The sequence below is a fragment of the Homalodisca vitripennis genome, chromosome 5, assembly GCF_021130785.1.
Source record: "Homalodisca vitripennis isolate AUS2020 chromosome 5, UT_GWSS_2.1, whole genome shotgun sequence".
Classification (NCBI taxonomy): Eukaryota; Metazoa; Arthropoda; class Insecta; order Hemiptera; family Cicadellidae; genus Homalodisca; species Homalodisca vitripennis.
Window position 1 is genome coordinate 162,959,577 of NC_060211.1, and position 17,357 is coordinate 162,976,933.

At 30.4% G+C, this 17,357-nt stretch overlaps 1 protein-coding gene across 1 annotated transcript in view; it reads right to left on the minus strand.

The window, feature by feature from the left end:
- Positions 1–3,902: 3,902 nt before the first annotated feature.
- The window catches only part of LOC124363084 (condensin complex subunit 1), a 64,780-nt gene continuing 51,325 nt past the window's right edge, over positions 3,903–17,357 (minus strand). The window contains exons 23-29 of the mRNA XM_046818184.1: positions 15,205–15,332; positions 12,581–12,720; positions 9,611–9,749; positions 9,046–9,310; positions 6,204–6,372; positions 4,852–4,938; positions 3,903–4,085 (exon numbers count right to left, since the gene is read on the minus strand). Of these exons, the coding sequence (XP_046674140.1) occupies positions 4,009–4,085; positions 4,852–4,938; positions 6,204–6,372; positions 9,046–9,310; positions 9,611–9,749; positions 12,581–12,720; positions 15,205–15,332 (1,005 nt within the window). The 3' untranslated portion in view covers positions 3,903–4,008. The remainder of the gene's footprint in view (positions 4,086–4,851; positions 4,939–6,203; positions 6,373–9,045; positions 9,311–9,610; positions 9,750–12,580; positions 12,721–15,204; positions 15,333–17,357) is intronic.

Here is a 17,357-nt window from a genome sequence, read left to right on the forward strand (position 1 = left end):
ATTTTATTTCAGGGATGATAAACGAGTTTTAGAAAATAGGAGCAATACTTTACCATATCCTTATAAAAACTATGTGATAACAGTAATATTAGAAGACTAGTAGTTACCCGCGGCTTCGCACGCATTTTCCTGTTGAAAACTCGGACGGACAATATATTCATGTATTCTTATCTATGACATAATAAACACTCCTGAGATAATCGATAGTCACTCAAAGCTATTCCAATCTCCTGATCCATTTTAGATTTAAGTTTAAAGAACAGTATTTTAGGGTTCTAAAAATAAATTAGATAAGGCTGCAACAGAACACAATATTTTTTATGCAAAATATAGAGATACAACCTCTAGGCATATTGCAGATAAAATTTTGCAGAGTGAAGCAATGGATAGTTTTATCAAAAGAAGCTAGTATAGGAGAAAGATATATTACACTTCTAACAGCTGGAGCTATGTTTTTAAGGAGAAAATTGGGAATGGGAATCGAAGAATATTACAAATTTTTGCTTAATAAATGGAGAGAAAATCTGTGAATGTAAATTTTACCTAAAAGCGAAAAGATAAGATAAAATCTGCATTTAAATAGAAAATACCTGTTGGTATTCAATTCAATGAACATTAATTAAAAATTGTAAAAATTAGATATTTTTTTTAAATAGGCAATACCTACAATAAACTTGATAAACACGAGAAAAACAATAAAGGAATCGGAACAGAATTTTCCTATAAACAGTTGAAAGAACGTAAGATCATTGAAAAATGTATTAGATTTTGGGGAAGATCTACCAATTATAAAAAATGTTGTACCTTACGTTAGAAAAGCTGCCTTAATTGTAAAAAAGATGTGATTCCTATGGTAAGAAATATTTTAAATTAGTTAGGTAAAGAATTAATTAGATGTTACAGGATCTGGATTAGATTAAAAAACGTTAAATTATGTAAAAGCAAACATTTAAAAAATTTGAAACATTAAACTTTGGAGATTTAGAAGCAATTTGTAAGAATATTAAGAATTTCAGAGTAGTTTTCATGTGAGATATGTTACCTGAAAAATTTTAGAAATTGAGTGTGGAATTATAAATTTGGACTCTGTTTTAGGACGTGGAACTCACTGGATTTGTTACTACGTAAAAGATAAAATTTCTTACTATTTTGACTCATATTGAAGAATTGAAGACAAACCCTAACATTTCTGGAGGTCTTTTCAGAATTATGTATCAGAATTATGATTTTAAGAAAGTTTACTACAAAAATATGCAAATGCGTATTACAATCCCAAAGAATTTATAGAAAATAGGCAAATTTATGTCATTGATACTCGTACAATAAAGAGTTTGACTAATATCTCTGGTTCAAAGAATAATATAAATATGGATTTTCAAAACACTGTTACAAATGTGATTCGTTAAGTTGTTTTTGAGAAATGTTTAACATATGACATAATTAAAACTTATATTAGAGAAGTTCAGTACAGATTCTGGTATACTTTGTAAAAAATTAAATGATTTGTTATGTTATAAATATTGTAAAAAATGAAGGCCATTAGGATAAACTTATAAATTTTCAGAAAGAGGAGAAATTCTTGATAAAAGAAAGTTTGTAAAAACTGCAAATTAATCTCGTAAGAAAAGCCTAAACATAAGAAAAGAAAAAACAAATGAACACATTTGCATAATCTGATTAGAATATTGCAATATAAACCTCAGAAGCAAACAAAATTTGTTACAGAATTCAGAAAAAAATTGAAAAATTTGAATTATTTTTTGAAAATATTGAAAAAATCTATATATTATTTAAAGTATATAACAGATTTGTTGGTATAAATATGCATATTTATTATGAGAACATAATACCTGTATTTTTTTCACTACTTATGTATTATATACAATTTAATTATGGTTTCAAACCAGAGAATTTTGATGATTTTTTAGCACATTTAAGAAATAGATATCTTGATGAAAAACACGAATAATATGTTGATGAAAATAATTTACGATTATTCAAAAAAAGTTGTTATTTGGTACCAACATACATGGTGTAATGTTATTTGAAAGATAAAGAAGGTGCTACAATAAACTTTGTAGAATTAAGATTCATTCATTTCATGCAAACTTTTCAAAATATTTTGTAAGAGATTAATCAGTTGTTTTTAATAGATTTTTTTATAAATTTTGAACAGTTCCTCTTGTTTTTTTTTATTTTTATGGTCCTTTTCATTGGTTTACTGTCAGATCCAAAAGTGGTCTAGGAACCTCATATTACTATCTACTAATATTGTTTAACCCTTTTACTGCCGGACACTTTTTTTTAGTTTGTTGAAAAATGCCAGACTTTAATTTTACTGACTTGCTAAAAATGCCGGGCTGAAATTGACTAAAATGTAATGATTTTTTAAAAAAATCATGGATTCATTATTTTTTATCATAAATTGATAAACTTTATCTTGTTTTTTTTCCTTATAAGTTGAAATTTGCTACAAAAAATAATTTAAACATTTTTCTGTCATTAAAAAATATATATATTATGTCATGAAACAAAAATTCTAAATAAATAAAAATTATTTTTTGAGTTTGCACTTTAACAACTATATTTAAATATTAAACCACCATCATAATTATAATTTTTTATTGTATAGTAATTATATATAAACATTCCCAAAAAGTTTTAGGAACACACCTTGAAAAATACTGAAGCTGTGATGAATTTTTGAAATTGGTGCAATATCCTTGAATTTCAAGATAACACTTATTGATAACACTATATCACTTTATAATACATAAATCACTTTATTACATAAATCACTGTCCATTGATATTAAAATATAATATATAATAGAAAATTAAAGTTAAAAGGCACTTTGATCAATATTTACAAAAATATATATACATTTTTAGGTTCATAGGCCTGCTGATTAGCACTTGTGTTCCCCAAAACATGTGGGATGAACACCTTTTTTGCAGTTTTTGCAGGTGACAGGTGATCTTCTCTTACTCATTTTATTAATCGTAAAAATATGTAGATTTACAAATATAAATGTCAAATAAAGTGTAAAACACGAAACAACACAAGTGGAACTCACGACTAACGAGATCGACCATAACCTTATCAAACCAAACTCGAGTTATAACCAAAGACGTTCAGTAACAAAAATGGCTTCCATAGATTATAAAACCTGTTTTCTGTGTGTTGTCCATATAGTAATGAATAACACAGCTGAATTTCGATGCATTTGGACAACATTGAAAACCAGTATAAAACAAATACGAGACGGCTTTTATAGCGCACGTCGGCGATTTCCGCACAAACGGCAGAGTGCGCAAATAAGCACGTCGGCAGTTTTCGAACAAATCGCAACGTGCGCAATTGCGCACGTCGGCAGTAAAAGGGTTAAAATGGTAGGAAAATGCAACTCCAGATTGGACTGAAGGATTACATATATCATGAAAATGAAACACCGCCTTATTCCGACTACTCAAAAGAATGAGGTCATTCAATACAGGTGCTGATTATTAAAAAGATATTGAGGGCTGTGTTATTTTTATTTTGCAAAAAAAAGGGTCCTTTCTCTCGGAATGCTTTAATTGTGTAATTCTCCCAGTAATGTCACTTTTTTTATTTCCAAACGTACAAAACTGGAGTAAGTTCTAATAAAACAGGACTTGGCCATTTTTAAGTGCTTTTTTTTCTAATCACCAAACTGTATATCCAAGTTTACCTCACCAACTGCACATGTATGAGTGGGGGTTAATGCAAATAGTTTGAAAAAATGTCAAAAACTTTACTCATGTGAGATATTTTATTAACAGATGTTACTTGATCAAAGTATATATCATCTGATTTTGCTGTAATAAAGTATTAGATGCAGGGAAAGAAGGGAGAAATTCATTTACAAAACAACGATAATAAACGTGTTATTAAACAATAAATATTTAAATCGAAGATCCAATATACATAATTATATTGCGAAATATAATAATTAGCTTATTATTATTAACAATATTTAACTTTTCATTAAAACAATCTTGCTACACTTCGTCCACTTCGTGTCGTCTTCGGCACTGCTTTGAAAATTTCTTTTTCCTCTTCATCTAAAACATCAAATAGTTCAATTATAATCAATTAAATGCAACATTTCAAGAATAAGAGTTATATTTGTAAAACTGACATCCATTGTAACCATGATGATTCAATTCTCTAGTGTGTTTTTTTAACTCAGAAGTATTGCTAAAAATAAACAATTAATTGATAGATAATTACAGCAGTGAGGTTGATGACCAGTATCTGATGGTTAAACAGAATTCTAAATCCACATTTAGGAACAAGCCCATCAATCAGTTCTAATATCGAGTCAGCATACTTTGTACTGAGAAGTAGTACTATAAAAAGTACTGTGGTAAGGTTGACGATGACCAGTAACTGATGATAGACTGGAGTTCTAGGTTTCTTTGAGACCAGTCAATCAATTTCAATGCCAGGATCTACATTTCTCTTACAAAAACTATAATTATGAGCAATAAAGTATCTTTTCTTGACTTACAAGTTCTTTTGTCAGTATCTTCTAACTTCCAAATGTACTCTTACTTGGTTGAGGACATCAACATTAACTTTTCTTTAACCACCCAATGTTGATAATAATTACTCTACTAAAAAGAAACACATAAACTACAATTTATGCATATTAATTACTAGTAATATCCACAACATAAAATCCCTTAAAAAATTAAACTTTATAGTAAAATTAAAGAGTTTTGTTTCATTCCAAACTTTTAATAAAACTACGAGATTTTCATGTAGATACAATAACTAGCTCAAACAATCTCAATAAAATACAGTTAAATTATACACGAAACTCACCCTCGCTGTTATCCAAGTCAGCATTGTCATCTTCTGATTCCGAGGAATATTTTACTTTCTTATTCTTTTTTCCAGTCCTTTTATTTCCTGAAACAGCAAATCATTAACAATCTACGGGTTTCTGAATGAAAATAATAAAACTTGATAAGCATTAAATGTCTTTAAGAATAAATAAAATTTGTATTTGCCCAAAAAAGATGTAGGTAAACAGATTTTTTGTCTGAGGATAGTTATATCTTTTAAGAAATTAACTATTTCGGCATGAAAAATTTACTTTATATTTATTTTACAAATTGCTCCAACGGTTGAATATAGAAATAACTAATCAATATTATCGAAGAGTATAAAAATTAATGTCACTTTATTATATTAGTATTTTAACTTGCTAAATAGCAATAGACAATAGACAAAATTCAATAACAGTGTAAAATATAAGCTATATGAAACAAGAATTACTTTAATTTAGATTTAATCAGATTTATTCTATATCCGCCGGTGTGGTGAGCTCTTCAATCAGATTCATGCCTCCCCAAAGCCAAAATCTAGTTATGCCACTGTCTGAACCTTGTCTGACAATTCTAAACCTGTTTCATTATTACTCAAAGTAATGTTTTTATAAGGAATCAACATTGAATTTTGTGTATATTTAAGAAATACGATAGCAATTTTATCTAAGGCTACCAACAATGGGTTCAAGTAAAACTATTTAAAGAGATGAACCAATTTTCACTACAGTAGAATATATTAAAAGTTCACCACTTATACTTACAGAATTACTTAACATCATTAGAACAACAGAAAAAGTAACACATGACTGAGATGTTGGTTACTTCAATTGACCTTTTCGTTACTTTTATTTTACTTAAATCCTTTATGGTTTCCAAAATTTCCTGAGTATGCCTACAATTTGGAACACTTTCAACTTAATTTCCAAGATGCAAAATATGAATTCACATGTTTTGAAGGATTAAAATCTACTGGTGCAATCTATTAGCTTTAAATGTTATTTTTTACTTAAAACTAAATATAATAGCTACTTGTAATGAGCAAATCCAGAACTTTCAAATCTCAAATTTGATTTTGAATCTTAAAAAAATTATTCCTGAATTTCAAATCCTAATAACTTTATTTAACCTAATTATGATTTAAACAAAATCACCACCAATCCAATTTTTATCAGTCTTAAACCTTTGGAGACTGTCTGATAATATAATAAATAATTCAAGAACAGAAGATTTGCAGAGAGATTTTTTTTATTTTTTTATTTTTACTTTATTTTAAGATGAATTTTATTTTTACTACAATTATTATTTATACTGAATTCAAAATAACAACACAAGACAGTAGGTAACCTGGTGTTTTAGCTGGAGTTTTTCTGGGCGTTTTCCTGGGGTTTTTCGCAGGTGTCTTTGTTGGTAATGATGGTAACTCTGACACTGTGTCATCTGGGTCTTGTAAATGATCAGCTGATCCTTTGGTAATGACTTCATCGATAATGGTATTCAACTCGGCTCCAATTTCCTACTCAATAAAATATCATAGTTTGGGTAAGATATTTACAACACTCACTTATATAAATTTCACATCAAACCAATAAAACAGCTTATTAAGTAAACTATAAAAGTAAAGTGTCCTAGAAGATTAAGCCACTATTTTGTATTTTATTTTTAATACTCCAATACAATACAATGGTACAGCAATTCATACAGCACTAGCAAATTCTATATTTTACACCAAACAAAAGCAAAACTTGATAACTTTAGAGTTTAAATTTATTTAAAATTATTTTGCTAACTAATAATAAATTTTAAACTCCTATAAGCACATCCTAAGTAACATTTATGGAGCAAAACTGACAAACAGTGTATACTGGTCCTAACCATGAGGAGACAGGGGGTCCAATATCAACTCGAAATAATCATCAAATGCCTCCAACATAAAGGGTGTCCGTAAAGGTATACCAAGTTATTGCTCAGGTCAAGACAAACATTTCACCATATGAACATGGGTGTCTGATGCTTAGATTCCCATCTGTATGTGTTTTTTTAGAAAAAAAATTAATATCTTAAAAACTAATAAGTTTAATTATACCAAATTTGATCCAAATGTTTACGATAACAAGGCGAATTGCCAAAAAAATTATCATGAAATTATCTTCAGTATTTTCAAAATAGCGGACATTAAAACTTTAAATATCTTAAAAACCATAAGCTTTTCTCAAGAATTACATGAATAACAGTTTTTAGAGGATATTATCACAAATCTAATGACACCAACATTAATTTAAATCGAACAATAAATAACTGATTAAGAGCAAATGTACTGTGACAAGACATAGCCCACATTGAGGTTCTCAGTGAATAGCCAACAATACAAAAATTGAATAAACGGCAGCTCTCAACGTAGATTATATCTTGTTACAGAAAATCTATTATAGAGTTACAGGACACCCTGTATAAACAAATCTGCAAACCATTGTAAAACATAATAAATTTTTCATCTTAGTCAATTTGTATGTTTGTCATCTAGTACCAAAATGTCAGCCAATCAATTTTAAGTGAGTTTGAAATATTCATCACGTTTATTTTGTAATCAACGCTCTCCTTACCATTGATTCGCCTCCTAATGCACTTAAATTTTTCATCATCACTCTTTGTGTTGTGCTGCGATCATACAGCAGTTTGTTGGGGACTTCTTGGATTTTGTAACTAACTATGAAATAATTTTCTATTCAAAGTAATGTTACTCCTGCTTGGTTTGTTGCATCGTGTTGCTACCTATGAGTAATATAAAAAAAGCGTTTTTTTACATCACTCCATTGATAGTGTAAACTTTCTCTTTGCAAAACCAATTCTTTTTTTGTAATACACACAAGAAAAAGGAGGGAAAATTTAACAATGGGAATGAATTTAACTGTCTAACTTTTATTTAGTTCATATAATTAAGCTAAGCATACAAATCGTAATAATTTTATAAGAACAATACATAAACAATTTATTTAAAATTAAATTAAAAATGTTTATTTTAATGACATAATTGTAGGCCTAATATTTATTATGATAACATAATAGCGAATTTAATAAGATATACAACGATGTATGACAGTTTTCTTCAAGTAGTTGTTAAAATTAAAAAAATACAAGTAAGTATATGCGAGTGGTGGAAAAATTAATAAATTCAACTCAGTAGCACCAAAAGAGTGTTTAGTTAACTTCATATGGAGAGGGTTGTATGTATCTCTTTTAATTTCTACTCTTAGATTTTTTAACTGTCAAAAACTTATCATTCTCAGTACTTTTATAGTTTGTACGAAATTCCTTCAGTATATAATAAATATTTCATTGCTATAATAAATATTTCATTGCTACAATAAACTATTCTAATTTAGATTCCTTAATACCCAATGTGTGTTTAAATTTTTTAAATTTGCTATAAAACTGTTTTTTGAAGCATATTACACTACATTTGATGTGAAACTAGCATTACATATAATAATATAGGTATTTAGTCTATAGAAACAGGAAAAATGTTGAGGAAGAGGGTGGTGACGCAGAAGGTGGTCACAGATAACTAGAATTGTACAGAGAGTCCCATAACTCTCTGGACAAAGGTATTCCACGTTATTGCTCAGGTCAAGAAAAACATATATCAATGTATGAACATGGGTTTCTGATGCTCAGTTTCCCATCTGAGCTGTTGTTTATTTAGTTCTTGTATTGTTGGCTTTTCAGTGAGAACCTCAATGTGGCCATGTCTTGTCACAGTAAATTTGCTCTAAATCAGTTATTTATTATTTGATTTAAATAATGTTGGTGTCATTAGATTTGTGATAATATTCTCTAAAACCTGATATTCATGTAATTCTTGAGAAAAACTGGTGGTTTTAAGATATTCAAAGTTTTTTAGTTTTAATGGCCACCATTTTAAAAATACTACAGATAATTTCATGATAATTTGTTTGGTGATTGGCCTTGTTGTAAAAAAACATTTGAACCAAAATTTGGTACAATTGAACTTATTACTTTTTAAGATATTAATTATTTTATAAAAAACATATACAGAGAGACAGATAGGAAACTAAGCATCACAGGTCCATGCTCATATGGCGACAAGCTGATACAGAAGGCGGTCACAGAAAACTATAATTATATATAATTCTACAGGTATTTAGTCTATAGAAAAACGAAAATTTACCTTCAAACCCGGCTTGTTTGACCGAGTGACTGTGGCCACGATGTTGAGGAAGAGGGTGGCGACAGGCTGATACAGAAGGCGGTCACAGAAACAGTACGCATGATCTATCAATCGACGAAGGCTGCGGTCACTCCAGGGTAACAGCGACAAACAGAAAGCCAGGTCCTTCCACTGCCGTTCACATATTGATTCCTTCATCCGCTTGCAAAGCTTCTCCACCAAGTTCTCCAGTTGCTTCTCCTTCTGGATCTGGTCCATTATGTACCTAAAGAAAACCTCTCAATTGGTACAGAAATTTTATTGTTGTTCATTCTAGTATTATGTAATGTTGCTGAGAAATATGTGTACTTCATTAGTACTCATAAAAACTTCAGGGACTCATAACATAGCTCTCTAAACTTAAAAGTCCAATCCATAGAGAAAGGATACAAGCCTATGACATACCTGTTATTCAATAGTAAATCACTTGCAAAGCTGCTGGTAGAGATGTACAATCCAAAAAGGAAAAATTAACTGCTAAATAAATAAAATCTTAGCATGTATATAAAAGTATACCAACACTCACTTGAGTATAATTTCAAAGTTTTTCTCTTCAACAGTAACATCCGAGGCGGGATTGGAGAGATGTGAAATGATGTCTGGCAGAACATTGTACAACGTATTGCCTTTCAGAGACAGTTCAGAGAAGAACCTCTTCGCCAAATCTAGAAGCAAATTAATACATTATAACTTAAACAAGAAAATGTTTGGTCAGATTGCTAAAATATAACTGTCAACTTTGGAGCAATAATAAATGATTTTGTTTAAATTGTTTACTCAGAGAATAAAAAGATAAAGTCTTAATGTTGAACAAAATAAATACGTAAGAGGTTTGTGCAGAAAGTATCCAGCCTTCAGTTGCATTTTGCTTTTATTGCAAGTGACAGAGTGAGGGAGATCTTCACAGAAGAAGCAGGGCCTTACTTGTTAATTGACTCCCACACAAAGTTGGGGCTCATACCATTTTAATGAAGTTTAAGTGTCTTATCTGGATTTGCTAGTGTCACATTCTGATTAAAGAGTTGATTAAAGAATGTGAATCATTATTCCAGAAACTTAGACATTTTCCACACAATAATTATAAATCAATAATTTTCTTAGTAATTGATGTAGGCAATTAACACTTTCTTGATCACATCTAATTGTTTTTATTCAACTCTTTATCTGCTGTATGCAAGGATACTCCCAACCAGGACCAATTGCCATCACTGCTACTGTCGAACATTCCCACACCACGCTGTCAGCATCCTGAAAAAGTCATGTGTGCCTAGCCTATATTCAGTTGTCTACTATGTTTGTTCCGGTTGGCCAAAAGATAGGGTGATACATGTTCACAACACATGAAAAAAACTAGACATGAATCCCATTATATGTGTGAGAGGTGCGACATCTCTTTTTTTATAGTGCTGTGTTTTTCAGAACACCATGAACTAAAAACTTCTAGGATTATTTTCATAAAAAGTATAACTGTTCGTAAGTAAGTTTATATTTTATAATAGTTATATGCACAACTAAAACATCTTTGTTTTTGTAAAATTAATGTGTGAAACGAACTGTCTTATTTATGTACTAATTCAAAATTGGCCTATAAACTTTGAAATATTTTATTTACAAGGGTGAAATGAGAATACACAAAATAATTTTAAAACTCAAGAAAATAGTTATATAAAACACATATAGTTAGTTTTTATACCAAAGGTAATTAAAACAATTACAGCACTGACGAGTCTGTAAAATCTCAGTGCAACTGGCACATACGAGTGCACAATACACGTAGTGGTCAAAGAGTTAAATCCAAGTTGAGGGATCTGCACAGTTGTTCAATGTGGAGACTGGCCTCATTTCCTGTTTATTGAGAAGTAAGATCAATGGTTGGTAAAAAAACGACAGCCTTCACATTGTAATGGAGTACAACCTTCTAGTACATGCAGAAGTAGTGATATAGGAGCACTGAGGAGATGAATGTCGACACTGTGCGGCGGATATAATCAGAAGAGTTTCAGTCCCACATTAAATAACCTTCACAATCACTTGCATCATTTGTATGATAAGGTACTTTCCAGATAAATACCATCACATCCAATAGACAAAATAGACAAATCAATATTGATTTCATACTGTAAAGCCAAATAATATATGACAATCAAGTACACCTTATTTTCCTTATTTTCAAAATATCTCTGATGTTATTCTAAACTATTATATTTAAAACTATTCAATTCTAAATTCCTCCATAGGCATTCCATGTGAGGAAGTAATCACAAACATGGAAACAAATGAGAAAACAAGGGAACACAAGAGAAAACATAATGTAAAATACAGTTTGTAACTCAATTTGCTTAACTAGGTTTGTAGTAAACCTGCATTTACATACATTACATGAATATGCCATGGCTTGTATGTTCATTGCAAGAATAATAAGCATCAATAAATTGAAGTGTGACACACTGTACTTCTATGCATAGCATAATTATGTACAGTTAACATACAGCCATATCATCTTTGATTTCTGACTGGTTCTACACAAATAACCTGTTTTTAAACTTTTCTAAAACGGACATTGTGGAATTTTATTCCCAAACCTCCCAAAATGTTCCTAAAATTTATACATTTGGTGGCAATCCAATAAGTAGCAATTTTTCTATAAGTTTCTTAGGGGTCCATCTTTATTTTAATATGAAACGGAATACCCATATAAACACATTATAGAAGCAGCTAAATTCAGCTACATTAACTCTGAGCTGGCTTTCTACATTACCTCCGAACCAGTTCTTAAACTGAGTTACTCAGGCTTATTTGAGTCGGAATAATTTTTGGGGATTTTCTAGTGTCATCAACTTTAATAGAGTATTCAATCTTCAAAAGACAGCGTCTGTGCAATGAGACCAGATGAGAGCTGTAGCGAGCGTTTCCGATCCAGCGCAATCCTAACCTTGGCCTCATTTTCCATTCAACAATGTTTGTTTTTCAAAATACAAATATTTTTCCACATTTAAATAATGATCATAACACATGGCACAGAAATTACCTAATTTCAGATTCAACCTTTTCAAAAACTCAATTTTTTATTGTGGTCCTAAATTCTATGATTTACTTTCAAATGTAATCAAAATTCAAACAAATTCAAACAATTTCAAAAATCAATTAAAGGCTTATTTGATCGGGAAGGCGATCTACAGTCTCCACGAGGCTCTCGTGATACCCATGTCTTAATTAGACCAATTGTTTTTGTAGTAGAAATAATTTTAAAATTATTACAAGCATTTATTGTGTTTTACCTTTAGATTGTATGCTCTATCGTAAACAGTTCTGTTCTGTTGCTTTTCTATAACTACTTTTGATGTTTTGACTTGCACGGAAAGCCTTTGTGTTCTATTGTGTGAATAAATTATTCTTATTCTTATTATTCTTAATGGTGTGAAGAGTTGTTTCAATACAATTAATATGTTAAGCTCCATTTCACGCATTTAACACATTATTCACACACTGTACTTACCAACTATCTCTTCGTTTTCATCAACAATACACAATGCTACTTCTGAAATTTGGCCCTTGACTTTGACCATTTCATTTGTCACCAGGTGAGACAAGACCAGCAACGTATTGCGGCGTACCTTCCATGATTCATCTCTCAGTCTGAAAAATTAATTCAAATATTTAGAAAAATAATTTTGATAAAACATCAAAGAGGGCAAAAGTACAGGTTTTACCATCATAGTTTTTATACAATAGGAAGATCTGGCTTATCTTTCCCATATTGGAAGGCTACTCCTCTTCTTCTTAATATAAAAACATTAAAATTAACATAAAAATGGGATTTTTGTGCCCACTTGGCATTTTGACAATCACACAGAGAGATTCAATTTTAAAAGTCCTGTCACAAATAACAAAAAAGGTTGTACTTTTGCTGAGTCTTTAGTTGTTTGAGCCAAGATTTTTGTGAACACTTGTTTTTAAAATTGGCTCTTTGTTCTTTTTAATAAAGACAATTTGAAACCTAATCCCTCCTTTTCAACCCTCTTTGTTGTGTTCTTAGTTTTCCTTTTCTATCAATATTCACAAATGAAACCTCATTCTTCCAAAATCAATCTATAAAAATCTTGGACCAACCAAGTGAAGATTCAGTGAAAGTGCAATCTCTTTGTTTCTGAAATTGAATCACTGTAGTTGACAAAATACCCAACGTGCATAAAATATTCCATTTATCATCTTTTATTTTAAAGGCTCTATGTTAAAAAAAGATGAACAACTTTCCAATTTGATAAAGATAAGCAAGCTTTTCCTAGTCTCTACAAACACATTTTAAAAACCTTTCAATATGGTTAAGCAAATCACATTAATATTGAACTGTGATGATGCCTTATTTTCGACATTTGGCACATAGCGAATACTTACACAGACCTGTATAATAATTGTGTACAAAAAAATGTATAATGTCTACAAAATTCATGTTGAGATAACAAAAAGCTATATATGCAGTTACATATTGGAATTTTAACCAATCTTATTGAAAACAATAAAATTGCGTAAAATAATACAATGAGAGATGGAGGGTAGCAACATTTTCTAATTCAATCTCTCTAGTAACCTTCCAGAAAAAGATACAAAAATATAAATCCAATGACAAGATAACAGCCATTTGGGTATTGGATTTGTATAGCTTTTGTCAATCAAATAAATATCATTATTATTATCTTAACAATAGTTAACAAATAAAATAAAGAGCGTTAAATGTGTACAATTGATAACCAAGAGGTCATTTTTAAATATTTTTAAAATAAAATGAATAGAGTAGGAAGAAGCATATTAAAATAGTAAAACTTCCAATTGGGTAATTAGCAAATAGCATAAAAACAGAATACTAAGTTGCATACTTCAGAAATTGTATATGGTTCCATTCAAACGGTGAATGATTTAGAACTTATTAATCTGTATTTTAGTTTATTATCCTGTGTATTAGAAAGGATTAGAACTATGTAAGTATTTTAACAAAAGCTTTTGTATTATTACGATTATTAACACTTGTGATTATTAACCAATCAACACTTTAGAGTGCAGATTCCATGATTTGACATAATCACTACACACTTCATAAGAATGAAGAGTACATTATTTTACAGAATCAAGGTTTTAAATTTAACTAATAAAAAGTCTCTATCTGCAGATAGTTTTCATATTCTAAGACATCCCCTCTGTAAAGATCTCAATAACACAATTCACTATTATAATGTACAAACTGTATTAGTTTCGCAGTTATACAAATCAAAAGCTGTTTGCTTTGCATCGTTTTTGTTTTGTGAGTCAGCCGTTCATTCAGGTATTTCACTTCATAATTTTATAAATAATCCTGTACTTCAGAATAGTTGAACTTAAAGTGTAAAGGCAGGATGAAAGCTCTGTTCTGCCAATATTAAAATGTCTAGACACCTTATCTTTTTAACTGTTATTGGTTATTTAGGTTATTAGCTCACAAGTTTTTTGACACTGTGAATGTTGAGTTCAGCCCCAGTTTATCTTCCTCTCAGCGCAGCGTCTGGAATCTGATGCTGTCACAGACTTGACTCGTGGAATCTGGAGTCAGGTTCATCTGAAAAGATTTGTTTTTAAAGTCAGCAACGAAGAAGCTCAAAACGAGCTCTTTACATCGTTTCAACATCAGATACACCTAGACTACATAATATAGTGTAATCCAGGTGAAGAGGAATTCTCACTGACTCATCATTGCGCTGAGATTTGAACTGGAGCTGAACTCAATATTCGCATTGAACTAACCCTTCTCACCACAGCTACATTAGTGGTAGAGAGGACTTTATAGTCCTAACTTCGCCTCTAATAAAGACATTTTTCATTTCATTTCATTTCACAGCTACATTATGTGTAGAAAACTTAGTTTGCTCCACTGAGCTTAAAGATCATGTTAGAGGCATCGTAGTGCACTCAATTGTGCACCTGAAGCGAGGTTAGATGGATGTGTTGGTTTCCATACTAGTCTAACAAACATGCCCCTACTTTTTTATTCTATTATCATTACAACATGAGCTAAAATTAAAATGGAATTTAAACAGAAAATTATTAAAATCTGTTTAGTAAGTAAAGTATATATACACTTTTTTCTTGTACCTTGCATATAAAAACCTGGTCCAAGGCTCAACAGTGTTGGGGAATTTGAAAAGCAGGTCTCCGAAGGCAATTACCAAGGAAAGACGCACATTCTCTTCTGAACATTTCTCCAGCATGGTGACTAGCAACTATCAACAGAATAGTATGTTAAAACTTTGTTTGGAATTAGAGAATACTTCTGTAACCAGATGTTACAATCTGTACATTGTCATCAGGACTTGCATCTCTCAATCCAACAGGATCAGTTTGGTTTGCGAGGCCTGGGGTACTTCTCCAGTTGAATACCTTTTAAGGTTATAATTGTTGCTAGATGATTGGTATAAAGAAATAGTATAAATAAACACTACAAATACTCTGAAGTGACTGTGAGCTTGCATTGTCTGAAAACAATCCCAGAAAGTACTTCAAAAGAACGTTATTTTTTTACTTGTAGCAATAACAAATTTTCCGTTATCTAGATATTTGCCTTCCAATGATGGCTACATGAGCACAAAATGTTTATTGCTTCCACAAAAACAGAATTTATTTATTTTACAGAGTTTAACAATCTCCCAAATTTTTCCACCGATATTGAAAAACCATTCATTTATTTTAAATTTGATAGCCTAATTGAGCGAATTGATATTTTTTCATGTAACAGAAAATGTTTAAAACTTTTATTTTTTTATGGAATTTAATATTTAGACGGCTTATCATTGTAAAAGATTTTATGGGGTCAGGGTGAAGTTTTTGTGGATAAAATTTTTTAATGCTGCAATTCAAGTTACAGTGAAATTGTATCCTTCAAAAACAATGATGCGATTTTAAAACGAGTTTTTACAGGACAATAGTGACAGTAAAGGTGACCTTGAGTCAGTAATGCCTCCTAAAGTGCCAGTCCGTCCGCCACTTCACAGCCATATTCACAGTTTATAAAATACACTGAACCTCATACACATTTATCTAAAATTATGGGGTATGTCATTTCTTACATATACAATGTGACAAAAGCGAATATTCAATGTATTAGTAGGAGGTGATAAAATTTTATGATTCAGTAGTCGTCCATACTGTGTACAGACAACATATGGATGGACATGTGATTAAAGATTAGTAACCTGTATGTACAAAATCAAGGTATTTTTAGTTATTGCAGTCTATGTAGGTATTTATAATTTACCCTCACTAGATCATTTTACAATTCATCTTGTTGATTGTAAAACTGTACACCAAGCAATGGCCACTGCTAAAATGGTACAAGAAAATAAATCATTTCTTCAAGTATTTTTATACCATTAATAAGGAAAATGAATCAAAACGGAGAACTGCAGGATATGATGCACTGTTCAAAGTAGGAGATGGTCTTAACATTTTAGAATCCTTTAAAACATTTTATAAACCTGATTGTGATTTATTTTATAAATAAAGTAATGGTTTGTTTCATGGGACGTCTGTTTTTCAAACAGTATACACCTAAAAAAACTGACAAAATGGGGAATTATTGTGGTCAATTGCTTGTAGTATGACTCGTTATGTATTAGCCAATGAGGTTTATTTTGAAAAAAATTACAAAGAAATTAAGGACTTTTGCTGGATTGTTATGAATTTTGTCTGAACCATTTTGGGGTAAACACTCAAAGTATGCAATTTACTTTTTGAAAAAAAAAACACTGTATTAAAGGTAAAACTTGAGATGAATGTGTGGTATGGCCGGAAGAATTCAAAATCACCAAACTTTTCAAGCTGTCAGCAGAGAAATGTCAAGGAGTGATTGCAAACATAAGGCACAATTGTCATGATTAACATTTTATCTCTACAAACTCAGACCTCAATAAAATAAAGAAAAGCAGATATCTTCCAAGTATTATGGAATCACAAAACACAAAATCATAAACACTGAACTCAGAAGAGTATGTGAACTCTGTGTGTCAACAAAGAAAAAGACAACAAGAGAATTGAAATCTCACAGTAAAGACGTAAGCCTACATTTATTCATTTAATTTTTTATTACTAGTAATTATACCTAACATAACATTGAGATATCTGAAACTAACATAAACTATCAGCTAAGTAAACCATTGTTTTCAGGAACACCGATCAAAGGCCAACTACAATGAAAAAATTACTAATTATGGGTTCAAAAAGACTTATTTTTATACACAAAATGTATCTGT